Source organism: Tasmannia lanceolata, unplaced genomic scaffold (genome assembly GCF_043159265.1).
Source record: "Tasmannia lanceolata isolate RefF3 unplaced genomic scaffold, GAP_Taslan_0.1 ptg000013l, whole genome shotgun sequence".
Lineage (NCBI taxonomy): Eukaryota > Viridiplantae > Streptophyta > Magnoliopsida > Canellales > Winteraceae > Tasmannia > Tasmannia lanceolata.
Window position 1 is genome coordinate 9772439 of NW_027518690.1, and position 27502 is coordinate 9799940.

A 27502-nucleotide genomic window follows, 5' to 3' on the forward strand; every position below is an offset into this window, starting at 1 on the left:
CTCCAGGGAAAACACCCGTTCTGCGTACGCTCGCCGGTCGGCTGTCGTTGGTCCTCCCGCCGCGGGCGCACCCGCGATGACGTTGATTTTTCCGATGACGGTAGGTGGTTGTTCGTGGGCCTGCGGGCGTTCAGTTGGTTCTTCTTTCTTGGGGCGCTGGTGGCGGCGCGAGTCATGCCGGCTGCGCGATCGGTGTCTGCTCTAGGAGCGACACCTGCTGGGGGACCGGTGCCGATTTCCTGACCGACGCCGGCTACCAGACCAGTGCCGGTTTCCTGACCGACGCCTGCTACGCGTCGGGCGCCTATCTCCAGGCTCGTCGTCGTGGTGGGGGGCCTCGTGCGAGTTCTCAACAGGGTTCCGGAGATACTGGTTTAGATGCCCCTCTTCGGCCAGTTTTTCTAACTGGAGCCGGAGGTGGAAACAATGGTCGGTGTCATGGCCGTGGTCTCCGTGAAACTCGCAGAACTTTTTGATGGACCGCTTCTTTGGGTCTGTGGCCATTCTCTTGGGGGGGTCAGGAGACCCTGATCTCTGATGGCGAGCAGGACGTGGGAGAGGGGAGCCTTTAGGGGGGCGCTTCCGAGCCTTTCGAAGACGGGGACGGCGTTCCAGTTGGCCGGTCCTTCCCCGGCCCTTGGCCTTAACACTCTTCGGCCATCGTCGCCTTTTCTTTCCTCGGGGCCGGGTCGGCTCCGTTCCCTTACGCAGGCTTCTTCCGCTCGTACGAACTTGTCAGCCTTGGATTCCAGTTCCTGCAGATCCCGGGGCGGCTTAAGAGTGAGGTGCAGTTTGAGATTCGGGTCGGTGGTTGCATGCTTCAGCGTTGCGACCGCAATCTGGACGTCCATGTTGGAAAGTTGTGCCAGTTCGGCGTTAAATTTCAACATGAAGTCTCTTAGGGTCTCGTTTTTCCCTTGTCTGAGGGCTAAGAGGGCATCCGCTAGATCGTGGCGCAGGCGGTTGTTGGCGAACCTTGCATTGAACTTCCTTCGGAATTCGTAGAAGGACGCAATGGAGTCGGGCTCCAGCCTCATATACCAATTGTTGGCGGTCTTTCTTAATAGGGATGCAAAGGCTCTGCACATAAATCCATCCGATGCCCTCGGAACGTCATTACCCTTTTGAAAGTTTGGAGGAATTCGAGAGGGTCTGTGCTCCCATCGTATAGACCGAAACAGGAGAGGTCTATTCCTGCTTCCACCGGGGTCTGTAAGACCTCAGAGGTGAATGGAGATGTTATTTCTTTTTCCCATTCTTCGAGGATGCCGTGGGCATAAGGTTTTTTCATTTCCAGTCTTACTTCTCGGATTTGCCTTTGTAGGTCCGCTATCGGGTCTGGCCCGGCGGGTTGTGCTGAGGTTGCTACCTCCTCTGTCCGGGCCGGGGGCGGTTCCTGATGGCTAGCCGGCCGGAAGGGGGGCGCACGGCTGAACGTAGCTTGCTTTCCGTCAATTCGCTGGTGCCCCTTGGCTGCGGGAGGCAAGGGACTATTGGCCGATGGGGAGGGCGTTCGGAGGGCTGGTGCTCGCCTTCGCCGGGGATGACGCTCCCCCGGCAGTTCCCCGTCACCTTCGTCGTAGGCTTCCGTCTGGTCGTGTGTCGCCAGGGCCCTCCCCAGGGCCGATGGTTTCCGATGGGGAGGGCGTTCGTAGCTTGCTTTCCGTCAATTCGCTGGTGCCCCTTTAACATTAGCCAGCCGGGGGGAGGGGGGGGGGGGGGGGGTTTGTAAATATCAGCGCCCTTATTTTATTTTACAGTGAACTTTTCCTTAATGTTGGATTTTATTTCCACTTCATTGTTGAATTTCAGTTAATGTGACGGACTTCTGGCATCCGAAATCCGGGCTGTTACAGCTGCTATCTTCTTCATTTTCTTTTTGAGATGTCCATTACCTCAGTCGGGTAATCACATGACCCTGGGCCGATCCCAATGTACACCCCACACGCCTAAGATAAAGGATTACAAACATCACACATTTTCTTTTTGGATCTAAGGGTTTATGATCATTTAATCTAAGTATTCAGCATTTGGCTAAAATTATGGTTGAATTTGAATCAACTAATTAGACCGCATACAAGAGGCAGAAGGGGGTCCTAATAAGTGTCTTCTAAGATGTAACATAACAGTTATTGATTTTTACTATGTAAAATTTTGATATTAAACATTAACTACACGCTAAGAGGCCAATATGACAATAAGCAATGACGAGTATAGTAACAAAGCTCATGTTATTATTTGCTTAAAATGTCGGAATGCATGAGTATAAATACGGACATGGACATAGGTAGTCCTCCAAAGAAGCGATCCAACCGATTCTACAATTCCCCCCGGCTCCCCCAAAAAAGAAAGAATCAGTGATAGGATAACCTCCACTAGGAAAGTGCTTAATAGTGTAGCATTTGGGGGCATCAAAACATCAAAGGAAACCTGGTAAGGGTCGACATCTCGAGAATCACCACCTTCCCTTATAATCTTCAAGTTTCCTGCATAACTTGCATACTTAAATCCTTCATCTGCAAAATGGCCACTCCCCATCTGAGACCATGGTTCACTGCCAGGGTTGTAAACTCCCCCTCCCCATTGAATAACACTAGCATAATTGGCGAACGTAGAAGTGAAGAGAGCATTTGGCTAGTAACCCACCTTTTTACTATCGTTTTCATATAATAACCACCAATCTTTACTCACGGGATCCTACGGCGAAATAGAACATTAAACAAAAAAGTAATTAAAATAAAAGAATCATGAATATCTGAAGTCAGAAGGAATGATTCACAAGATACAACTCATTGTCACTTTATAATAGTGGAAAATCCCTTTAAGCTATTGTGTCTCCCCATTTGTCCCACAAATGACACAAATGAAAAGGCCATGTTGACATCTTGAATTTAGGGCTAACTGATCATCAGTGTCTTGTGATATATAAGTAACCAAGAATAATAGTTATACTGACACGTCGAGTGGGTGGGCCCGTAGAATCAATTCCTTCTTATAGCATAAAGGGGCAATTATATGATGCCGCATGTATTCATTTTTTCTAAAGAAAATATGAGACGGAAAACTTACAAGTTTTTAAAGTATAAAAGAATAAATAACACCTTCTCCAGCAGCTTAAGATTTTGGAGTAACTGGTTGTTTCACATGGTATCAGAGCCAAAGGTCCTCTCCTTGATAGCAAAATTCCACATGCAATGGCCAAACCCAAAAGAGGGGCCACACGTGAGGGGGCTTTTAGAGTAACTAGTTGTTCCACACAAGTGAGGGAATTTTTCAATATGAAAGTGCTAAGCCAACACAAGGGACAAATCTATTTAAGCTTTTAATTTTTTGAGGCTTTCGTGATGAATTTCGAAGGCAACAAATTGGAGGATACGAATGTTGGTGTGTTGAGGGGGTGGTAGAGCTTTTGCGATGACCTAGAAGATAAGTCTCTTCATGGTATGAAAAATAGATTTTCCAATTGTTCAAAACCTTCTCTTTCAAATTCAACTATAGGGCAGATAAATTAGCAGATTTTGGGGCCAGGTTTCATCATGTTTAGCGGGGGACCAACAGTGAGGCTGATCTGTTTTTGCTAAAGATGGAGTTGTCAGGCTAGCCTTGGAGTTCTTCGATGAGAGAGGGATAGGGACTTCGAAAAGCTAGAAAATTTCCTTTTAGAAATGTACTTGGACTTTGTTCCACTTTTGTATAATGGCGGGGACAACTTGTCCCAACCACTATTCAATAAAATATCAATCTTCAAAAAAAAAAAAAGCTAGAGAATTTCATATCTATCATTAGACTGCTTTAGGTTTTTGGGAAATCTTTAGATGAAAGTCTCCCAAAATCTCCCGACCTAATTGTGGGAGGGAAAATGCTGCTAAAGCGGAGAAAAGGGTGGGTTTTCTCGTAGTGCGCGGGTGTGTGTGGGTGTGGGGGGTTCTCTTGGGATGAGAGAGAGAGAGAGAGAGAGAGAGAGAGAGAGAGAGAGATTCTTCTCGGGTTTCTGTTGGGTTTCTCTGAGCATGGTCTTGGTTGAGAAGCAGAGGGAAAGGATTACGGTTTGTGTGTTTTGGGTAAATCCCATTGTAATTTTGTTTCTAATACTGAAATATTTTTCTCACCCATGGATGTAGGCATCTTGGCTGAACCATGTAAAAATCTCGGTTTTTATCTTGTGGTTTGCTTTTATTTGTACTTTTCCCTTTATTTGTACATGATGGGTTCAGATTTTGCTCGACCGATTTCTCAACACTGTTGAGAGACAGGGGGGAGCAATGACTCAGCTTTAATAAAGTAAAAGATTATATAAAATCATACGGTGGAATTAGTATTTTTTTTTATGGGTATGGTGGAATTAGTTAAGCTTCGTTAACTAGATCGCACTATGATCCCAACTACATAAGCATGACCTCTGCCCGTACATGCTTATTTAAATGAAATGCTCCAAATCATTGAGCTTATTAAAATGCCTGATACTCAAGGCCATGGTTCTTCATTTGACCGGCTCATCCCAAAGCATAAAAAAAGCATTACATTTACATGCATTAAGGTAGTGAAAGGCAGAATACACAATGGAAAGATGAAAAGCTATGTCTACCAGTTGGTTCAAAGCTCTCTCTCTCTCTCTCTCTCTCTCTCTCTCTCTCTCTCTCATGAGAATGAAACAGACAGGACAATTTGGTGTCAAAGCATTGGCGACTATTTCCAATACTATTGGCAAGAAGTGGGAGTCTAACCATCAAAACTGTGCTTTTTTTCCCTACTCATCTTTTGTATATGAGAAAAGAAAGGCAAAAAAATCACACAAACTATACTGAATAAAACCTTCATTTCCATGCTCATAAATTTTGATTCCTATTAAGAAGAAAAACCCATAACAGGGAACTTCAAAAATCAATTAGTCTCTCCATAGAACCATCCTTACATATGATGCAAGCAGGAAAACCAATGCAGGGACACTACACTTACTCTACTATGTCTTATAAGTACTACAACTAAAATTAGCACAGCCAGGGAGAGGGTTCCTCACATTACTGTGCATCCAACTGTATTCTCGTCACTGAAATAGTCGGTGAGCCTCGCTGCGGTCTGTTGCACTGGTGGGTGATATAGCGCTGGTGGGTGATATACTGGCATTTCATAGTAGTAACGTTCTTGGAAGTTATACGGCTGTGGGACTGGATATGTGTGTACTGTATAATACGGTTCCATCGGAGGATAGTATGGTGTATAACTGGTGACATTACCCGTATAGTGCACCATGCCTGGTTTTATGTTGAAATCCTCATTCTTTGTAACTTCAGAAGGACAATTGTTATTAGTGGTACTTGCGTTGGATCCTTTCGAATCACTTTTCTCTCCCTTTTTTCCATCTCCGCCGCTGCCACTGCTAGTCAATTTTTCGTTACTCGTATTGGAAGCTCCAGAGGTTGAGCATTTTCCATTCTCATTGCCTGCTTTCTTCTCACCACCACCATTTTTCTGTTCTTTTTCTTTTGAATTTATCATATTTGGTTCTAATCCCTTGACAGGTGATTTTTTACTTTCATCATACCATATTTCAGCAGTCTTGCCTAGTTTACCCAACTTCTTGATGAGAATTTGCGGGTCGACATTGCCGATGACAGTGACTTTCGGCTGAGAAACATCGATCACCGTCTTTAATACCCCTGCAAATACCGAGAACAATAAGAGGACACGTTCGGTTTGTGTGTTTAAAATCCCTGCAAATACGCATAATTAGAGGAAGAGAAGATCTATCTATTAGAGATATGAAGATAAATATAAAGTTTATATATGAATATATCAAGCTTTTCTTCCATTATCTAAGATTACAAGTAGATATTTGTCGTGTAACACTGATCAACATCAATGTTAGTTACCTTCAATACTCTGTAACGCCTTCTTCACTTTTCGCTTGCAACCTTCGCAGCAAATTACAGAAACCCTCAACTCAACCTTCTGGAAGAACATGGAAGCAAATTCTATCTTAGCATCATGAAGTATGAAAAAAGCAAAAATGAAAGAGCAAAAAATGAAATGTTTTTTAGCATGACGAGTAGCCTTTTTTTAATGCTAAATCACCTTTAAATCTTCTTCTTTTGCCATTTATCCTTGATTCTCTTATGGAAGTAGAAGAAATTCTAGGTGGGTTACTAATCTGAATTCCCCTGTCTAATGCAGAGGAAGAAGAGCAACAGAAACAGAGCATAAAGGAGGGTAGCTAGAGGTGCAAGCTCATGGGTTTCCGTGGGGTTTCTGTTTAAGAGGAAGGGAAGAGAAGAGTGGTGATATATTTTCATGCCTGCCTTGACTCTATTATATACCAGAAAGTGGGTACACAGTCTCAATTAAAAGTAGTCGCACAGCTCTTATGTGTACTCTACCAAAGAGGAAATGGAACTACTACTGTCTTTATTGGTATAGAAATGCATATACTTTTGATAAAATACACTAAAGTGAAACGCCACTAGTTTTTTTATTTGTACACTCCAACTATCTAATTGGGTGACTTTTCTCTGGTGAATCTAGAATGTCTAACCAGCCATTTACAGACCTTGATCAAATTGTTAGGGCTGTCAAACCTCAGGAACATTTTAATAGAATCTACTAGTGGGGCCCAAAAGATGATTGGCTGGGGTGATGTGGATTTCACGTCAGTGGGCCCTGTCACTTCGTCTCATTGGAACTCTCAGATAAGTGCATCTGATCATAGCAAGCCCCTGCATCTTAATAAACCCTTAATCTCAGTGATTTCCCAAATGGGATTCCAGAGAATTGAGTGTTACAAGGGAGATTCCATATGCATGATAAATAAAATAAACGAAGAAAAGCAAAACATAGTTGGGTCATTGCCAATCTTTGGTGAGATCCATCATCAGCTTGCTTGTTGGAATGTGTATAGTCTGTCATATGTACTATGCTTTTTGTTTCTTTTCTATAAATTATGCCTAACCCAGCTTGCCCATGAAAAAATAATAAAACTAGATAACTAGTAATGGATTTAGAACAGTTTAAATTTGCAGTTATTGCCAAAGAAGTCAAAAACAAGAAAAGATAAACAATGTTTAAGAAGAAGGGCACCTAGCAATTCACAACAGAAACATGGTTGGATTGACTACACCTCCCTTTTTCTTTTCACTGTACTTTTTGGGATTCCTTCTTTAACAATGTGTATTCCTGTCTTACTAAAGATGAGTTTAGAAACATAGTCGGGAGTTGCTTGTAGTGAAAGGATGGCAGGGCGGCCTTTCTGAAAAATCCTCTAAAGTTGTTTCCTTCATATTTCCATAGAATAGGACATGAAAAAGGGTATAGAACCCTCTAGGATATCTATATAGAATGAAAAATAGTGAGAGAGTAAAAATACAGTCAATGGTCACAAAAGCCCACAGAGGGGCAAGGACTTTCTATATATGCATAAGACCCAGCCTCTTAATTATGAAGGGAATTAGCTATCTAATTTTCTTAATTATCGATTCGTTTATGAGATTTATTCAAGATTCAAACAAAATTTTTATTTAAGAGGTTCAAAATCTTTCATTAACCCATAAGAGTTGAACTAAGAGGTGTATAAACTGAGTGCCGATGCAATGGCGAAATTGTGGATACTTGCATCATGTCCTGGTGTATGAAAATGGGCAGACCCCTTCACTTAAAATGATGCAATATTTAATGAAGGTTATGGTTAAGTGATCCATTTGATATGTCACTTAAAATTAGAGTCAAAACATAATGAAATTTGTGATCTTCCATGAGCATCCTTATCTAGGTTTAAAGGCAGAAAATCCAACTGATTCTACATTTTCTTTTGTCTCAAAATTTGCTTGTCGGTTTGCGGCATGCTTGAAGTTCACTAGTTTGCATTTGATGCTTTACAATCAAGGAACTTCTGTTAGTTCCAGCGTCAATACAGCAAGGACCCCACAATAACCTCTCTCTCAAAACACACTTAAAAAAGAGAAGTAGCTTTTGATTGGAAGCCGCTGCATCTGGGTCTTTCACCCTACTCCTAGGCTACTATGATCTCTTAAGAACATTTGAAAGATCAAATTATTCTTCTCTTTACACCCACTTTTCTTTCTTTCCATATTCCCTGATTTTAGCATTAATAGCCTCAAATATGTAGACCCCAAATGGTTGATTGGGAACACCCCTTTTTAGTATGTGGTTTATTAACAAAGTAATACAATAGAATAAACTCATGTTTCTTATTTAGAACACTCCCACAGCCATACACGTGTAGATATCAGTATATATTTTATGAAGAGAGATGCAGTCCATGTTCAAACTCATATAAGCCTTCCATGATGAGATTCTAATTCTAGTTTGTGAGAATTTAATAGTATTGTTTTCTCCATCTTTATTCCTTTGTAACCTGTGCTTAAAAATGTCCATTTAAGGTTTGTAAACGAAGATCAATACAATGCTTATAGATATTGTTCGATATGTTGGCATTGCAATCAGAACAGTGGCCTTTGATCTAGGCCATCCACCAAGTGGGCTCCATATGGACTACCCAATAGCCCAAATTCCACTGATTAATGATCCCAAAGGGGCTATGGTAACATTTACAATGAAGGGACTGTTCTACACTGGGATATAAACCCTTGGATAAGCTGTTTTGGGATTGGCTACCTTCCTTGGATTATCTTATCTTGAGTAAACCCCTAGGATTACAGGTAAAATGTTTGCAATACAAGGATCCACTAGATGGACGCCCCAAAACAATGATTGGAAAATTCACATGTATGATAACTTAAAACATGTTTGAAAAGGATGAGTGCCATTATTGAAACAAAGAAGTGCAGATATCATTCACCACCCAAAATTGTAACATCATGAAATTCTGATGAACCTTCCTAAAATACTAGGAGTCTGGGCCCCACTTCTGCCTTGTCTACTTGATCATATCCGTCCATCTGAACAGCAACCAGGGAAAATGCCACATCTTGATCGGATGATTCTAGACCCTTGATCTGTCAAGCCTCATCTAGATTTTGCTAAGAACAGATATACCTTTGATTTTTATAGATTTTTATCTTATGGCATGTCCTATTATTGTCCTCTCAGGATCATGTGGGTCAGCTCATGATGAACGTCAAGATCAACTGTCTTGATTTTACTTACGTGTCCCCGTTGAAACCCAGAAAATTTTGGGGGTGCAACTCGAGCCCCTTTTTTCCAATCCCAACCCGACCCGATTTCCATGATTCCATCCCAACGAGGGTCAACCAGACCTGAGGAAGCCTTTTCCCGACCCGAGTTCAACCCGATCCAACCCGAGTTTTGAAGCTTACAAAAAAGAAATTGATAAAAAATGTCGGGTTTCAATCGGGTCGGGTTGCCCAAACCCTCAACCCGAACCCGACCGAACTCGACCCAACCTGACTTTTTATCAGGTTGAACCCGACCCGAATTGCACTCCTACAAGAAATAACTTGTTACCATTTATCTGGGCAGTGACTTTCTGTCTCCCTGTCTCTCGTCCATACATTCCATGTTAAATGGGCCCAATCCCAACATTTACTAGAACAAGGCCCAGAAGCCCAATAACATCATAATATGAGCAAGTAGTGTGATTGAATCGTGACCAGAGAGAGAAAAGAAAATGGATTCAGAGGGGAGGGAGAGAAGGAGAGCCATTCATTCATTGAGAGGCTATCAACAATCTAATCCTCTCCCACCCCTCTTGAAAACCCACTATTTTCCTCCTCTGTTTCTTTGTCTTCTCTTACTACTGAACACTTGTTCTCATGGCTTCGGCTACTCTATCAGTAGCCAATCCATGCCTACAGGTCTAATTCTCTCCTTTTCTCTTACTCTCACTACTTCTGTTCTAGCCGTATATCTCTTTATAATCTCTAGAACTGAGTGTTAAAAACAGATTTCTCTCTTTCTCTTATCTCTGTGAATTTCAGTGTAATGGAAAAGGATTCTCAGATTTCTCTGGGCTCAGGAACTCGACTGCCTCTCTTCCCTTCGCCAAGAAAACATGCCACGAGTTCTTCTCCGTGATCGCGTTCCAGACCTCTGCTGTGAGTTTCTTCTTCTTCTTCTACTCTTCTTGCACTAGGCTTATATTTAGTCTAGAAGTATTGTCTTAGTAAATTGATATTCTCACTCCCTTTGTTTTAATATTGACATTACCATATTCTAATGTTTAAACTTGTTTCAATACTGCACCTTATTGAACACATTTGTTGCGGTTTTGATAGAAGCTTTTTATCTCATTCTCTTTCTTCAATTGAAACTCATATACAGTATGGGATGCCTGAGGCTTATTGCATCCTTGGGAGTTGGGAATGTTTCACTTTTGTAATGTGAATTTGAAAACATTTCATTTTTTCCCCTCCATATGAGAATGTTCCATACTTATCTTTTAATTATAATCTTTTTTTTTAAAAGGGCAACAGAATATATATATATGTAAAAACAGAACCGAGGTGGTCCTGAAGGAACAAAGATAATACAAAGATAGCAGTACAATAATTCAAGGGGGTAGATAGTCAAAGCATTCAAACGCGGCCATCTTTTAATTATAATCTATACTTATTAAGCATCCTTCTATCCGTCTCTCTTGCTTGAATTTCTGTTTCTACTCATGTAATATGTCCTTCGCATTTTAATGTGAGTTTAGATGTGGGTGCAAGGGTGTTTGAAGTGCAATTGGAACCTTTTGCTTTGCCAAATTGAGCCATGCTAAATTCTTTTATTTTGGGATGTGCTCATTTACTGATCGACGTACTGCCCTGTTCGTTTCGGATTTTGGGTTGCATTTAATTTTGAGTTCAATAATCAGTTTTAGACTCAAAATCCAAACTTACAGGGTCTAATTCCAGCTCAATGCTGCACCTTTTTTTAGCATACATACACAAACTAGAGCGTCTCCTAGGGTAGTATGCTCACACACGACGCATCTAGTTGTCTACGTAAGAACCAGGCCAAGAGGGCTAAGCGTTACTACTACTAGTCTACCGCTACATTGGAAACCATAGGAAGGGATGAAACTAGCTCTGCACTTCAATGCATCTTGTAGAGGAACAACCAACCTCCTTATGCCGAGGGCAAGAGGGCTAAGGGTTATGCTTGCTCATGAGTAATGAATAATTATGTGTTGTTACCTATCACTTTGATCCAGCCAGTAGATGAATCATTCAATTGAATTCAACCTTAGGTTACGTTTCTCTATTTACAATGCTGGTGTAGACTACTTCAATATGTAAACACCCATCCATCGGATGTTTAAGAAAATCTGATCAGCATGATTTTTCATCCTAGCCCATCTATGATGGAAACACCAGCGAATGGTCTACATCACATGAATGTAGCTCACATGTACTAGATTAGAGTGTTCAATTGCTTTAAAGAAATGAAAAAAAGATCACAACCAATGCTCTTATTGTATTTTTTGCATGTTCTCATTCACCCAAAGCTTAATTTTTCCCCATGAACACTATTAGTGGCTCCTTGAAGCTATTATAAGGAAATGAAAATTGTTGCTTGAGGAACGTTTTTTCATCCTTCATATTTGCCACTCCCACTCATGGCAGTCCTACAAGTGAAAAAAAAAGTAAGGCAGAACAATACTATTAGAAGCACTGGTATGAGAAGAAGGTGAGAAGCCCATTGTGGACCGACCCACGGAACACTAGCATGATCGATTCTAGACCCACCCTTCATTTGATAGCTCTTATTGTGAATATGCCTTGCAAAAAAATCACACTTATCTGTTGATTAGGTTTGTCTAAGCATTGGTTTGCAAATGTATAGTTATGACAAATGAACAATCAATGTACATTTGAGTTTCTATCATTGAATGGTTATGTCATCTACAAACCATAGGCCGTTGCATCATGTCTACATAAAGTGAGTTAACATGCGTCAAGCACTCAAACTTCTCATGAACTTCTTATATTAAGAGATTTTGTTGTTGAGGTCATGAACTCGTTCAATTTTTTTCAATGATGCTCAGCGCTCACTATATCATATATGTTTTTTCAAGGTTGGGGAGAGCGGTTACAAGAAAGGAGTGGTGGAAGCCAAGATCAAGGTGGCCATTAATGGATTTGGAAGGATTGGTAGGAACTTCTTAAGGTGTTGGCATGGTAGGAAGGACTCTCCACTCGATGTCATTGCCATTAACGACACTGGTGGCGTAAAGCAGGCCTCACACCTTCTTAAGTATGATTCCACACTCGGCATCTTTGACGCCGATGTGAAGCCTTCTGGCGATAAGGCCATCTCCGTCGACGGGAAGATCATCGAGGTCGTCTCTAACAGGAACCCTGTCAATCTCCCATGGAAGTAAGCTCATTTTGCCACGATGATTTACCTCTTATATTAGTATATGAAATACTAAGACACACACACACACACACATATGGATTGACGAATAGAAACACCAAATCATGTATTTTGTACGTGTATTTTGTTTCAGGGATATGGGAATTGACCTTGTGATCGAAGGTACAGGTGTGTTCGTCGACAAAGAGGGTGCAGGGAAGCATATTCAAGCTGGAGCAAAGAAAGTCCTGATCACAGCCCCTGGAAAGGGTGACATTCCCACGTATGTCATCGGAGTGAATGCTGAGAAGTACAGTCATTCTGATACCATCATCAGCAATGCATCTTGCACCACCAACTGCCTTGCGCCCTTCGTCAAAGTTCTCGACCAGAAGTTTGGTAAGCACCTTACCATTCAGTGTTTAATTTGTTGCACTCTGATCATCTACTTAGGGTGCTGCTTGTGATTTGGGATTTTATAATTGCTTAACATTTGGGTCATAAATCAGCTGATACTCCCACTTTGCTTCCCGATGGTTTTGGTAATTCCTCTTGAACTTTATTTGGATATTAATCTATGGCAATGTATTGCAACCTATGATTCTTTATGATTTTCCATCTTTCTCGCAGATCGTCTCTAGGTGAGAATAGGAACTAATTCAAGGACAAAACTGACTACACAACTTGTGGTAGATCTGAGATGGATGCCTATTTTTCTTCAAACCAGTCAAATACCTTCTATTTTCTCTAATTTACCATGTCCCTTAGTAATATGTGAAATTACAATAAATCGAAGTGTCTCAAGAATCATATAAACATAGAAAGGCACAATGTATTGCAAATCAGTATAAGTTTTGCGATTCTTATTATTTACAGCCGTATGGAGACCGACTGTAGGCCGACTGTTAGTTTCCCAACACACGCCAATTCTTGAAGAAATTTGTTGTATAAGTTTTCAGTAACATCCTTGACTGGGAGTGGAATTCTCTCAAAACATGAACCACAAAGACATAAGAAGCCACAGGAAGCCACATTTTATTGCAATTCAGTAGAAGTCAAGTGTTGCGGTTCTCACTTATTGGGAGGAAGACAATGAGTTCCTTGTTGTTTGAGTTTTTAGTTACGTCATTGATTAGGATTGGACTGCACCATTCCTTCTCTTAATATATATTTCACTTGATCTTGATTGGATAAAGAGATATAGAAACTCTAATGGAAGCTGATATCCACACATCCTACACTTGTGCAAATTCCCTATTACTCCTTCAAGGAGTTTCATTTTTTTTTTTACGGAATGGCGAAGTAATCTATTAAAGAAATGGAGTGAAGCCCCAACGAGCTGATATCCACACATCCTACACTTGCGCAAATTCCCTTTTACTCCTTCAAAGAGTTTATTTTCTTTTCTTTTTCTTTTTTGGAATGGCAGAGTAATCTATTAAAAAACTGGAGTGAAGCCCTGACTTAGTGCAAAAGAATTCTCCTTCAAAGAGTTTTTAAGTCACGTTTTCGACGAATGAGAGAATATGGAGAACTTAATGCGTCAAAGTGGAGAGGTAGAATGAAAAAAAAAGATATGAGAGAACTCTAATGAATCATTTATTAAAGCTATCAATGTCATGAGAGATGTAGGATGTCGACAACTGCTTGCTGTGATATGGCATTAATGTAGTGTCAGGCTAAGAACTCATCCTTCTGAACTAGTGGTTTCTGCACTGTAGGCATGGGTAATCAGAAATATCAAGTTTGAAGAGGCATGGCATAGCATTGGATGAATCAGGTTTATAGCTTATACTAATATGTTCTAATTCTCAGCACAAAACTGGACAAATTGCTATCATATAGTTCACCATCTTGCAAAACATTTACAACAACAAAAAGTTGTAGAGAGTGGAAATGGTTGGAATGGTAGGGATGGCCCCTGTTTGCAGGAATTAGAGGGATTATGGGATCCATTTCTCTGATCTCTGCAGGAATCACTCTAGAAATCGTAAAGGGGCATAAATCATGCAATTAGCAAAGAAGCAAACTTCACCCTACTGTATCTAAATGAGATAGCATTTTCAGATCTTCAGGGGCCTATATAAGAAAAACACAAGGAATGTAGGATTCCTTTCCATGTACAATTCCAAGATTATCTCAGTAAATAGAACTCTAGCAGGTTGGTTGTACAATTCAAAACATTGTTGTAAGGATTTGAAATATGTGAACATGCTAAAGTTTAATATTTTGTCGGCATCATATCTCTACAGTTTTTTGAGTAAAGTTGGAGGTTTAAGATGAAATTTAGTATAACTTGTGCAGTTTACTCTTGCGGTGATGGAAAAGTGATTTGGCCACGGATGTAGAGAATTGAAATTGAGTTTCTATACATTGTCAAGCTAGAATAATAACAGCATTGCAAGACTTGATGCTTTTGAAAAGGATAGATTCCTTTTGACAAGGATAGCTAGTTTTCTATCTAGCATCAGTTTTTCTTAACGATTGGCTATTGCTTTGGAGATTGATGTAAATATTCTTCATCAGATAACTAGTAAAAGTTTTATTGATGGCCACTTTCTCAAAATTGAACGTTGTATTATACAGTTGTGAGATGCCATTGAGAACCTTGATGAAATGTAGGAGTGTAGGACTAGAAAGGCTAGCAAGTTAACAGACCTCTTTAGATGTCATGAGTATAAGGACATATGATGCCGACATATTACGGTGGTGAACTCATTACAAATCAGTGGGATTTGAAATGAGATTAGAGAATGTAGTTTCACAAGTAGGAATACAACGCATCTAGAGTGAGAACGGCTTGGGACAGTGATTTCCCATTGATGCAGTGCACAGTATAGATGAGCTACATAAGGGAAAGGAACCCACATGTTAGGAGCTTCTAATGCCCCTACTTTCTGATTTTGATATCGATTTACTTAAGGTGAGTGGGTTCTTGACTTTACAACTGCGAAGTGAAAGTTGTAGCCCCTATCAAGTATACAATATAGGAATTAACCTTTTTGCATATGATTTTCAAATCTACATTAACTAGCTTCAGTGTATGACAAGACTGATCTGCATGCAAAGTGTTTTTTAGTTCACTTCTTACTCTGAGAAAGACTTCAAAGAATTCCTAATCATGGTCCTTGCCGATTGATTGGATCATCCGTATTGGATACAAAAAGCGTTATTCAGTGGCATGTTTCAGTCCTCTTCCCCATTACTAAGAAAAAGTGAATCACCGGTTCAAGTACAAGATGTTATCATTACTGCCTGAACAATTAGACATCCAATGGCTTGGTTAAGGGAAGCATCTGAGGCGTACAGAAATCGAGTCTTCATAAGGCAGTTGTCACTGCTTATGGATCGGAACCCAGGTGATGTATCCATGACCAGAAATATCAAGGGATAATGGGTCAAGTTTTGCCAAAATGTCAGTCCTGGAGGAAATTACTTTCTGAATTTGACGTAAATGCGCACAATAGACCCAGATTTAGGAATTGTAAATGAATTTGGTTTACGCATAATCCAGCATCACATTTTATAGCATCACATGGTGAATGATCTACACGATGGAGATGATGATAGTATCTTATTCATTCTATGTTATTCAGTAGGATGGTTCAGTCTCTTTTTTTGGTTGGTAAGCTGGGGTTTGGCAGGGCCCTACTATATGAAAACTTGGTTCCAAGGGCTGACCTAGTACCCAAAATTAAGGATGCTGGTGGCTTGTAAATTTGGGTGTTTTAGGGTTAGGGTTAGAGGAAAACTCAACTTTCTCTTATAATCTCACATTTGCAGAGTGGTCAAATCTCTATAAGCTTCTCCCATTGCCATTCATTAAAAAAAAAAAAAAAAGCGTTCCCCATTGGATGGAGTCAAAGGCGAACCGCGCAAATTTGTGTGTTTTTCTAGCACTTTTGCTTCACTTTTGCCGGGGCCCTTTTTTATTTTAGGTAAGCTGGGGTTTGGCAGGACCCTATTATGAAAACTTGGCTCCTAGGATTGACCTCGTGCCTAAAATTAAGGATGTTGTCAGAATCTATATTTGAATGTTTTAGAGTTAGTCGAAAACTCAAATTTCTACAATCTCTCAATTTGCTGTGGAAAACTTTCTCTAACCTTCTCCCATCGGCTGGAGTCAGAAATGAGCCACATAAATTTGTATGTTTTCCACTTTTCCTGGCGCTTTTGCTTCACTTTTCCATTGCATATTTAGATAGTGTGGGTTTGTTAACTTACCAACTTCTCCAAAAGCTTAAGCTGTTGGAGAAAGGTGTTATTTATCTTTTATACTTTGACACTCCCCCGCATGTGTGGCCCACTTGGCAAACACGTGGCACATGTGGTCCCACTTTGGGCCGACCATTGCATGTGGATTTTTGCTATCCGGGAAGTTTGAACTCGAGACCTTTGGCTTTGATACCATGTTAACTTACCAACTTCTCCAAAAGCTTGTTAAAGTATAAAAGATAAATAACGCCTTTCTCCAAAAGCTTAAGCTATTGGAGAAGTTGGTAAGTTAACATGGTATCAGAGCCAAAGGTCTTCAGTTCAAACCTCCCAAATAGCAAAAATCCACATGCGATGGTCTGCCCAAAGTGGGACGACATGTGCCACGTGTTTGCCAAGTGGGCCACACGTGCGGGGGAGTGTTATAGTATAAAAGATAAATAACGCCTTTCTCCAACAGCTTAAGCTATTGGAGAAGTTGGTAAGTTGACATATACTTCCAAACACCAGTGCATGTTGGGCCATGATTAGATCTGACTCAAGTCCCATGTGCTGGCTCTAGAAAATGCGAGTTGGGCTTAGGCTTTATAAGCATGGCCCAATCCATCATTATACAGAGTTGTTATTTCTTTTAGTTAGTTTGTTGACTAGGAGGAGTAGTTTTAAAGTATGTTTTTCCGCATGCTACCTTTCCAAAGCCGTTCGCTTTGGATTTTGAGAATCAACTGAGCCCAAAACAGATTATTGGACTCAAAATTAATTTTGAATCCAATAATCAGTTTTCGACCTTAAATCAATTCTTAAGATCGAAAACGAACTGGGCCAAAGTATTTTTCTTGCAGAAATTCTTTGTGCTTCACACACTAGAGTGTTCTGAGATGGCTTTTTCTTGTGAATATTTGGAATACTTCTATATGAAAGGCTCTGATCCCTCATTTCTTCAAAAATGACTACTGTGAATTTCTGGGTCCCCCATGGGTTGATTTATCCCAGCCCATTGATTTACAGAATTACTTCCAAATTACCTATGTCAGTTATTAGTAGCACCAGCATCCTCCATTTTCGCATGATGATCATAATTTTTTGAATGATTATGATCATCATAAATTGGAATTACAAAATGCTTAATATGTTGTTGACATGCAAATTTTATGGCAGGCATCATCAAGGGAACCATGACCACTACTCATTCCTACACCGGAGACCAAAGGCTACTCGACGCGAGCCACCGTGATCTCAGACGTGCTCGAGCCGCAGCCCTCAATATCGTCCCAACCTCCACTGGTGCTGCAAAAGCTGTTGCCCTGGTTCTTCCCTCTCTAAAAGGCAAGCTCAACGGCATTGCTCTCCGTGTTCCCACCCCTAATGTCTCAGTTGTCGACCTTGTCATCCAGGTCTCCAAAAAGACATTCGCCGAAGAGGTCAATGCTGCCTTCAGAGAAAGTGCTGATAATGAATTGAAAGGAATTCTTGCTGTTTGTGATGAGCCACTTGTTTCAATCGACTTTAGGTGCTCTGATGTATCATCAACCGTTGATTCTTCATTAACCATGGTCATGGGGGATGACATGGTTAAGGTGATTGCCTGGTACGATAATGAGTGGGGTTACTCACAGAGGGTGGTGGATTTAGCCGACATCGTTGCGAACAATTGGAAATGATCGATTACCATACGGTATGTGAATTGTAATTTTTGTTTATCCTTTTAATTTTCTATTTTTATCCAATTGTAATGAGAATTTAAACCATTTTAGGCCCTGTTTATTATGTATCTTCTCTTTGAAAATAAAGGGTAACTGTGGTATGTGTATGTTTTTTTTCCACTTTTTCTCATTCTACTTGGGAAGATTGGTTTTAGTCTACTTTATTATAGATAGCTGCCCAATGCATTGATCATCAATGTTGGGTATGGAAGATGGGATTGAGACAGGTGCACAAGGGAAGATCACAAATAGAGAACAATACAACCAAATAACAACTCATTACATAAATTGCTAACTACTTTGCTTTAAGCTGTCACAACTTCCACCAATTAAAGGGTTCTCTTTCTCCTAGCCTCAGTTGCAAAGTTGGGAGAGCCACTCATTTTTTAATTTTGTAAAGGAAGATGGGGGTTAGCGAGACAAAAGGTGTTTTTAACTATTTATTTCATTGATCTAAAAGGAGGAAAACACAGATTTCTTATACAAAAGGTACCCAATTCATCAAAAAACCCGTTTGTCAAAATCTTTGAAAAAACTGAGCAACAAACTTGAAATGGTTCGCAAAAAATGAAAGCAAAGAAATTGGCTATACGGCATATCGAACGACTGATTTAGGACAGTCAAATTGACTAAATTACAACAAAATGTTTAGGCACATGAAAATTTCTATGCTGGTGTGAGAAAAATTCATATGCAGACCTCCATGGTTTCTAATTTCTACACACATTTGATTTGATAATGTCAAGAATCAAAACCTTTCAATTTCACCCCTTTTCAATCAGAAAAGTATATTAGCAACTTGGTATGAAGGGTTCTTCATAGGTTATGACACTCCTTGTAACCTGGAAAATTTGTTAGTTTAACCAGGATAGCTTAGGAGTGTTGTAGGAATGTTGTTGGGGTTTTTTTTATTTGTTATTGTTTTCCATTAGTTATAGTTGTAGGGGTACAAGTGTTGATTTGGGTGGATTTTTATTTTAAATGAGAACCAGGAACTATATTTGGAAAGAATTAGATGCATTAGTTGATAGCTTCAATTAAGAGTTTTTTGCTTTAGTTAGTTTATATAATGGTTTAGCTTTTAAGACAGATGATTGAAGAAATAAATTTTGAGAGCTTTGTAGCCCCAATTATTTTCCGTGTGGATTCATGGTTCCTACCTTGTAGGTAGATTCCTAGAGATCAAAATCCACCTTGGTTGCTGTTATGGTGTCTAGCCCACTTGCCTTTTGGGTGCAAATTGGGTGTAAACACAATTTGACCTCCTTCCCCCTTGAGTCTAGTGGTTTAATTTTTGATGTCTCTTTCCTTCCTTTCTGTTGTTTCCTTTCCTTTCTTGATCTGGCCATCTCGGTCTCATTATATGTTTTTTTCTATTCTTAATCTAATTTCTTTATCATTAAAAAATAAAAAGACAAGTTTCATAAGTAATAACGTTGATAATGAATAAAGGAAAGACTACAAAATTGAAACAGTTCGATAGTCATGAAGACCCCACAAGGGAAACGATTGCTACTGTGAGAAGACTACGAGATTAAATTCATAGAAGAAAGACGAGCAACTTCAATAGTTTAGTGGTCTTGACACTTTGCCTGCCTAGTTTTTCTTTCCTCTCTCTTTTTTTTGGTAGGGAAGCTGGGATAGAGCCTCAACCATTGAGCTATCGGCCCAACCCCCGCATAGGTTTATGAGTTGAAACATGGGTTGCTCATATCATGAGTTGAAACATGGGTTGCTCATATCATGACCTTTAATTGCGATCTACAGTAAGAAGAATAACAGCAGAGGCTAATCGAAGTCAATGTGAACACTAATCACGAAAGACCTTGACAATGGCAAGGGTCACCTTTGAATTATTTTTTTGAAAAGAGGTCACCTTTGAATTATTACTCACACCAGTATCTTTTGAAGTCTGAGAACCTATAAATGTGCGGCAATCGAGTTGGTTGCGTCGATCAAGATGGGTTTCAATTCTCTCTAGCTGTTCAACTTGTTGAGTATGATTGATTACATGACAACAACTCCCAACAGCTTAAGATTTTAGAGTAATTAGTTGTTTTCACATGATATCAGAGCTATTGCCTCGTGTACGACCAACCCAAAAGAGGGCCACATGTGCCACGTGTACTGCCAAACCAAAAAAAGAGGGGCCACACACGAGGGGGAGTGTTGAAGTATAAGTGATTAACTAACACCAACTTTAACATCTTAAGCTTTTAGAGTAAATGGCTGTTTCACGCAACTAGCTTTAAGAAATGGTTCCTTGGTGTATATTTTTCAACACTCACTTTTTAAACCCTCAGTAAGGGTTGACACAAACTAGAAACATCAAAATTACCACAAATATATTTTCCAATTTTTCAAACAATTTCTTTTCTTCATCTTTGACAATGGGTGGAGGGTAGGGGTTCTTAAATCATTTTGAATTCTAAAAATGTCCACCAGAGCTGCTTACATGTTACAACTTCCTGTGCATCATGTCAGCACTCTTTTAAACTTGGCCCCTTTTTTTAATATTTCAACTATTATAATCCACTTGAAAACTAGCCCCAAGCTAAAGTAAGATACCTAGAAAAAAGAAGAAGAAATAAACAAAAGAGATATTATTGCATGACATCTCTTCATATTCCAAGATTTCTCTAATGGTGGGTACCATTGAAGCCACTCCCACCTCTAAACTCTAAACACCCAAATCACCACAAATTAGAAAATTAAAAAGTACATATTAGAAAGGAAAATACTCCCAAAACGGAACTTCGTTTCGAAAATAAAAGTGAAAGTGAAATCGACCAACGATTTGATCATGTTAGTGTTTATTGCATTGTGAGTTCACTCGTCTTCTTCTTGTGTATGTGTCACAACAGACGGTTTCATCTGTTTTTTACAAAACGAATTTCTGTTTTGCTTGCAGTCCTTTATTAGAAAACTTCAATTGTTTTGTTTGTTGTTCTCTTGGATTGATTAGAGTTCTCCAAACAACTAAAACTAACTTGGCATACCCATGTGGGTCTTTAATACAATGTTTGGATTGAGATGTTGCATGTTTTTAACATCTCTACCCATCTCAATCCATCCCCACTTTTTGGTTCCTTGTGCAAGCATCATCTGATCTGATAATTCATTTGATGCCCACTTTTGTAATGGCATGGACACCACTAAATGTGCAATGAGAGAAGAACATAACAAATTCAATACACTGGTCCATCTTTTTATCTGCTTCTCAAAAAACAGGTGAAACAACCCATCCCTTTCAGAAAAGGAAATTGCAGTGGAGCATAAATTAGGGCATCCCATTACCCACATCCCAATAAGTATTCCCCTAACAAGTGATGAGATATAGCCATTTCACATTCCAATATAAGTAAAACCTCTTACACTTTACAAAACTATATATCATCCTCTTTTTCATAGGACAGTGTGGCGATATTCTAGGAAGACCTTTATATTTTAGCTCTGTACGCTTCTTCTTAGCATGACTCCATTAAAGAAAAAGAAAAGAAGCAACAGCTTATTAGTTTCTTGTGGCCAAAGAAAACATAGAAAAAATTACACGATGTTAATGGACAAGTCAACTAATATCCAAAGGCAAACAACCTCTGCCAAATCATGGAAACCACTAGACTCTATTTAAATAAAAGCTCCCATTAATAAAATTGCTGCCCCACTCAAATATCCCATAAGCTGTCTATATCTTTGGGTGTCCCACTTCTCATTCACAAATGCCATCATTTCCCTCTTTCTTCATTCACTCCTTTGTCTCCATGCATTTGCAAGCTTCTCTCGCTTTATGTTTTCAACCATTTCCACTAGGCTAACCATTCAAAAAAAAAATACCACTAGGCTATAAATTAGCCATGGTTCTCTTCATGATTTTATTGAGACCCGACCCCAACTCAATATCCATTTATTTTTATTTTTTCTATCTTTGCCCAAGCTAACCAGAACTCGACCTGAAAATTGGGTTAGACGGATTGAGTTAGGGTTGAGAAATTTAAGGGCGGGCTGGGTTAGGGTTGTCACTCCTCAAACCGTGGTTTGGGTTGGGTCGGGTTAGGGTTAGGGTTAGGATTAGGGTTAAGGCAATTCTACCTTGGGTTGGGTTAGTGTTGGCATCAACCCGACCCAACAGGGCTGAGTTGCACCTCTACCACCAACAAAACCTTCCACTAACAAATGGCCATGCTTCTTTGTGTCCAGTCAGGTCACCCATCAACCCAAGTTTGCTGCATCAATCCAATGCCCGAAAAAAAAGAAAAAAAAAAGAAAAAAAAAAAGGAGAGGTCTCCAATGTATTTGCATGCTTCACTTTTGGGTTTTATTCTTTTACTAGTGTATAATAAAAAAAACAAGCAATGTGATAATATATGAGTAAACAAGTAATTGGGAGTTTCTAATAGTGGGTTTTATCCTTCTGCTAGTTTATAATAAAACAACAAGCAACATGATAATATATGAGTAAAGAAGTAATTGGGAGTTTCTAGTAGTGGGTTTTATCCTTCCACTAGTTTATAATAAAAAAACAAGCAATATGATAATATATGAGTAAACAAGTAATTGGGACTTTCTAGTTGTGGGTTTTATCCTTTTACTAGTTTATAATAAAAAAACAAGCAATGTGATAATAGAGAGAGTTGCTTGTCTCCATTGGTTTTCTTCTAACACTTGATCCAATGAATGTTATATGGTCAGAAAAGAACAGTGGATATGAAATTATCTCACTCAGTTGGTTTATCATTTTCAGGCCTCTAAGTTACTTAAAAGATGGTAATTCTATTTTTTGTTGCAATTATATACCTTAGAAACATTAGTTCCTTAATGACTATTAAATATCTTATAAATAAGCAATTAACTTGCATGTAACAAACAAATGATATTGTTTGGGCAGTGATAAATCAACCCCCCAAAATGATAAATCGACTCACCATGTGTCTATCTCTCTCCTCTTTCTCTCTCTAACTCAGAGGAGAGAGAAAGACACATGGGGAGTCGATTTATCACTCCCCTATTGTTTTTATGATTATTTATTAGCAACGTTGAAATTGCATCCTTGGGCTTACAAACGTTTTCCTGGGTCATGGCCTACCAACAAAGGATACTATCAAACAAATGAATATTTTGGTTCATTAGTGATGATACACATTACCTCCACCCTTATTTTTCTTTTGAAAAACAATCTAGACAGGTTGATGTTGTCGGTTGCAGCCGACTCCTTTAATTTACTGTTCCCAGCGGTGTAAAGTGTTGTCGGTGGAAGGCATAGGTTGATTGGTGGTAGAAGTGCAATTCGGGTTGACGCCAAACCTAACCCAACCTAAAATTAGGGTTGAGGAGTGTCAACCCTATCTGTCGACCCTAACCCAATATGTCTAACCTGGTTTAAAACCCAACCCGTCAAGCCCAATTTTCGAAATCAAGCCAGGTCTGGGTTCAGGTCAAGGTTTAAAATTTCGGTTTCGGTACCGGTTTCGGAGTTTGAAATTTCAAAATTTCGACCGAAATTTTGAAATTTTGGTCGAAATCTGGTACAAAACCCGAAAGTAATATTTTATTCAATATTAAATTTCGGTAATTTCAGCCAAAATTTCAGTGAAATATTAAAATAATATTAAAAAAAAAAAGGATTTCGAAATTCCAAAATTTCAGTTGAAATAAATGACCGTTTCGGTTTTTATGCCGAAATCCGAAATTTCGGTCGAAATTTAAAACCATGGTTCAGGTTGGCATGAGAAAAAAAAGGATATTGAGTATTGGTCACTATGCCAAAAGCTTCAGAGCTGATGAAACGCATTAGGGAAAGCTCTTTAAACTTGTCTCATACCAAGCTGGGTCCTACCTAGCCCCATACATAAGCGGGCCACTAAAGGCTGTAACATTCCGCTATGCTTCTGCATATGCCGTCCTCGGCGGCCCACTCTGTGTTGGTTTCACTCAAGCCGTTTTTTTTTAGGTAGCACCTTTTTTTATACCATTAGTCATCTCCATAGGTCACCCCTTCTGTGACTTGAACACAGGTCGTGGTGTCTGCTCCGATACCAAATTTTAAGTGCCTTACCAATTCACCCAAAGCTCCAAGGTTGATGGAGTCCCATACCTAGGTGGCCCCTCACTTACGACCGTAACCAGGACTCAATAAAATTACGATAAAATTCATGGAGCAACGTAGGGTTAGGGTTGGGTTAAAATTGTCAGGTCCTGGTTGGGCCTAACCGAAAATGCAACCCTAAGGACTCTCCTAACATGATTCAATAGCTAGACAAGGCTAGCCTAAGATTCAAATTCTCAACTCAACTAAAATAAGCCTCTGTGTCAAACTAGTTGGGGTCGGCTAATGAATCCTATAGAAAATTTTAACGAAGAAGAATGGCGATTATACCCCTCATTTAACCCTCCTAGAACCGAGCTAACTCAACTAAGATGACCGAGTTTGAAGGCTAGGATCTTCCTATCAATGTGAAGCACACCATCTGATCTGAAATACGGTGAATTAACATTCCAAAGTGAATCATGCTTCTGTGGGCCCAACATCTGGACCATTAGGAGAGGAATGCCCCATCTCCATAAATAATCGGACAGCCGAGATCAATTGATCAATGGAAGTTTTGTGCTTTGGGTCAAATGATAGTGGGGCCCACTAAGTAGGGCCCTATTTCCATAATTTAGAGGGAAATTATCATAAATAGAAGGTCGATCCCCCAAGATAAAAATTGAATAGTATTGGTTCAAGTTATCTTTTTTGTGTGTATAAAAAAGTAGGAAATTATAGAAATTATTTTTCCTTTCCAAACTTTTGTCTCGTTATAAAATCCATTACCAACTGAGTCAACCCGCCCGATTACGATTCCACAGACCCAGCCATGAATCGACGAAAGAGGATACAGACTAGCTTTAGGTTGATTCAGGGGTACTTTCGATATTTGGAGAAAAAGCAAGGGCAAAATTCTAATGTAGCCTACTAGCACTATCACCCTCTCGTGCAAAACAAAGTATATGATAATTGGTTTAACAAACACGTACGTGCGTATAAAGACCGGACCTTTGAATGAAGAAAAATCCAAAAATATAAAGAAAAAGAAAAAAAGATTTTCAGAATCACGAATCCGAAATCCACGGGAAAATTCGGGTACCGATCTTTACTGAGAGGGCATATCAGTACAGTACAGTACAGTTGAGATAGTGCACCTTGAAAAAGATGAAAGAAAGAACAAATAGCTAACAAAAGAGAGAGAGAGAGAGAGAGAGAGAGAATCAGGACATGAAGATTTGAAGAGTGGCGTTCTTCAATGACTTACAGATGGGGCACAAATCGAGCTTCGATTCACAATCCTTACAGAGGCAAAGATGCCTGCACGGGAATAGGAGAACTGACACGTCATTTTCCCGGCATACCTTGCATGTTTTCCGATCCTTTAGCTCTTGATTCTCTCTAATCACTTTTTCCTTTTCCATCACATTTTCGTAGCAGCAGGACTGCGCATCGTCACCGAGATCGGAACTATCACCGTAACCTTCTTTCAACATAGCAGTGTTATGTAAAAGGATCTGTTCGAGGCTCGATCTGAGATTTGAAACGATCGCCTCGTTCTTCTTTGCCACGGTGAACCAGATCTGATTTTCTGCGCTCATTTGCTTCACATTTTCTTCTAGTTCTGCGTTCCTCTGGTTCATGTTTTGAAGCTCTGTTTCCTTTACTGTTAGCCTTTTCAAGACTTCTTGTTCTAAGATCGAGAACAGAGATCTACGATGCCTGTTTCTTGACTCTTCCAATCCAAATCGAAGCTTCTCGTTCTAGAAACAGATAAAAATCACGATTATAAATTTTTTAAAAAAAGAAAAAAGAACGACAAAATTTATAAAAAAACGCGTGAATTGGAGAGATTTCGATTCAAGCACCTGGAATCGGATCCATGTGTCAATTTCCGTGTTCTGCTGGTATACGCAAGAGGCAAGATCTTGAGCGAGAGGCTCAATAAAAGGAGATCTTCCGCTTGTTGATGTCATTCCAGATCCGTTTAATCGATTATCATCGTGAGATTGTTGCAAACCGGTTGAAATCGTAGCAGAACCGGTTTTCTGTGGAACTTTCGGAATGTTTACGAACCGGAACTGGTTCGAAATCTGTTGTTGCTGGTTCTGTTGCGTGAGATTCATTTGATCGTCTCGATTCCTCTTCCTAAATCCAGATACATTGCAGGTTAATTCACTCTCAGGATCACTGAAAACCGCTCCATTCTTCAAGATCTGCTCTCCAGCTGAATCAAATGAAGAAGAGAATCAAATGAAAATTCATAAGGAAAAAAAAGAAGAAGAGGAAACGAATCAGATCAGTTCAAAAACTTACCGTAATCGCAGTAACCTCTCAACAAATTCGCGCTCTGGTTTTCTCTATACTGTATCTCTTCGAAAACGCTATTCTGCGCCCTAGAAAGCCAAATCAAAACGAGAATTAAAAACAAATTAAGTATCTCTCTCTCTCTCTCTTCAGATAAACAAATCACAAATTGTTCCTGAATCGCTGATGATGCGACAGAAAAAGAGAAAGTAGAAGCAGAACCGCTCACCTAAAAGCATTGGACGGATATTGCGCTTGTACGGCCATTGTAAAAGCTGAAAGATTCTTAAGACTCCTTCGAAATCTCAAGAACGAGAGAGAGAGAGAGAGAGAGAGAGAGAGAAATGAGGAAGAGGAATGAAGGATACGGTTTTATATAGAGGGTGAAAAAAAGAAGAAGAGAGAAAAATAGAAATATGAAGACAGATAGAGAGATGAACAGTCTATTATATAGCAATGATTTTTCGCCCCTCTACAGGATAATGCGACCCATTTTAAAGTGAATTGTAGGCCGACTTTAAAGCTTTTCGGAGGGGGGCGCATTATCGAACAGAGGGAGCGAACAAATCATCAGATTATATTATTATTTATTTATAGGGATGGAGAGATGGTGGAGAGAGCATTCACACGGCAGTATAATTGTAAGGGCGCAGATAGTCTGTTTCTGAAACCAGCAGTCAAAAGAGACAACACGGGGAACGAGCGGAAATTTTGTCTACCCCACTTTCTCCTCCAAAAATAAACAAAAGAATGGGTGTACAGTTAAAAGAAAACACGGGTGGTTTAAATAACTCACCAAAAATAGGGGAATGACAGTTCAATTAATAATTCCACTAACTTATCTTGTCTTTACTATTTAAGAGCTGTCTACCCTACTTTTCGGTTTTGGAATGCGTTTCGGTCCTCACCCTCACCAAAACAGAAATTTGTGCCGAAATTACCGAAAATAATTTTAAAAATGGAGATTTTTGGTTGATTTTCC

The 27502-nt window shown here is 39.7% G+C and overlaps 3 protein-coding genes and 1 long non-coding RNA gene across 4 annotated transcripts; 2 read left to right on the forward strand and 2 right to left on the reverse strand.

Moving 5' to 3' along the window:
* Window positions 1–4894: 4894 nt before the first annotated feature.
* LOC143890942 (uncharacterized) lies at window positions 4895–6096 on the reverse strand. The gene is made up of 3 exons (XM_077395613.1): window positions 6073–6096; window positions 5871–5976; window positions 4895–5657 (listed from the first exon to the last, which is right to left on the reverse strand). Exons 1-3 carry the CDS (start codon window positions 6094–6096, stop codon window positions 5014–5016), a joined length of 774 nt encoding a protein of 257 aa, XP_077251728.1. The 3' UTR covers window positions 4895–5013.
* A 3530-nt stretch (window positions 6097–9626) lies between these two features.
* Window positions 9627–18298, forward strand: LOC143889731 (glyceraldehyde-3-phosphate dehydrogenase A, chloroplastic). Its single transcript, XM_077394048.1, has 5 exons — window positions 9627–9785; window positions 9909–10025; window positions 11993–12294; window positions 12428–12672; window positions 17647–18298. The coding sequence occupies exons 1-5, from the start codon at window positions 9744–9746 to the stop codon at window positions 18147–18149; spliced, it is 1209 nt and encodes a 402-aa protein (XP_077250163.1). The 5' UTR covers window positions 9627–9743; the 3' UTR covers window positions 18150–18298.
* On the forward strand, window positions 12713–13142 carry LOC143890788 (uncharacterized). Its single transcript, XR_013255248.1, has 2 exons — window positions 12713–12815; window positions 12904–13142. It is a non-coding gene; the product is annotated as an uncharacterized LOC143890788 (long non-coding RNA).
* A 6996-nt stretch (window positions 18299–25294) lies between the features above and the next one.
* Window positions 25295–26909, reverse strand: LOC143890789 (putative BOI-related E3 ubiquitin-protein ligase 3). The gene is made up of 4 exons (XM_077395469.1): window positions 26750–26909; window positions 26530–26609; window positions 26082–26440; window positions 25295–25976 (listed from the first exon to the last, which is right to left on the reverse strand). Exons 1-4 carry the CDS (start codon window positions 26785–26787, stop codon window positions 25437–25439), a joined length of 1017 nt encoding a protein of 338 aa, XP_077251584.1. The 5' UTR covers window positions 26788–26909; the 3' UTR covers window positions 25295–25436.
* Window positions 26910–27502: the final 593 nt, after the last annotated feature.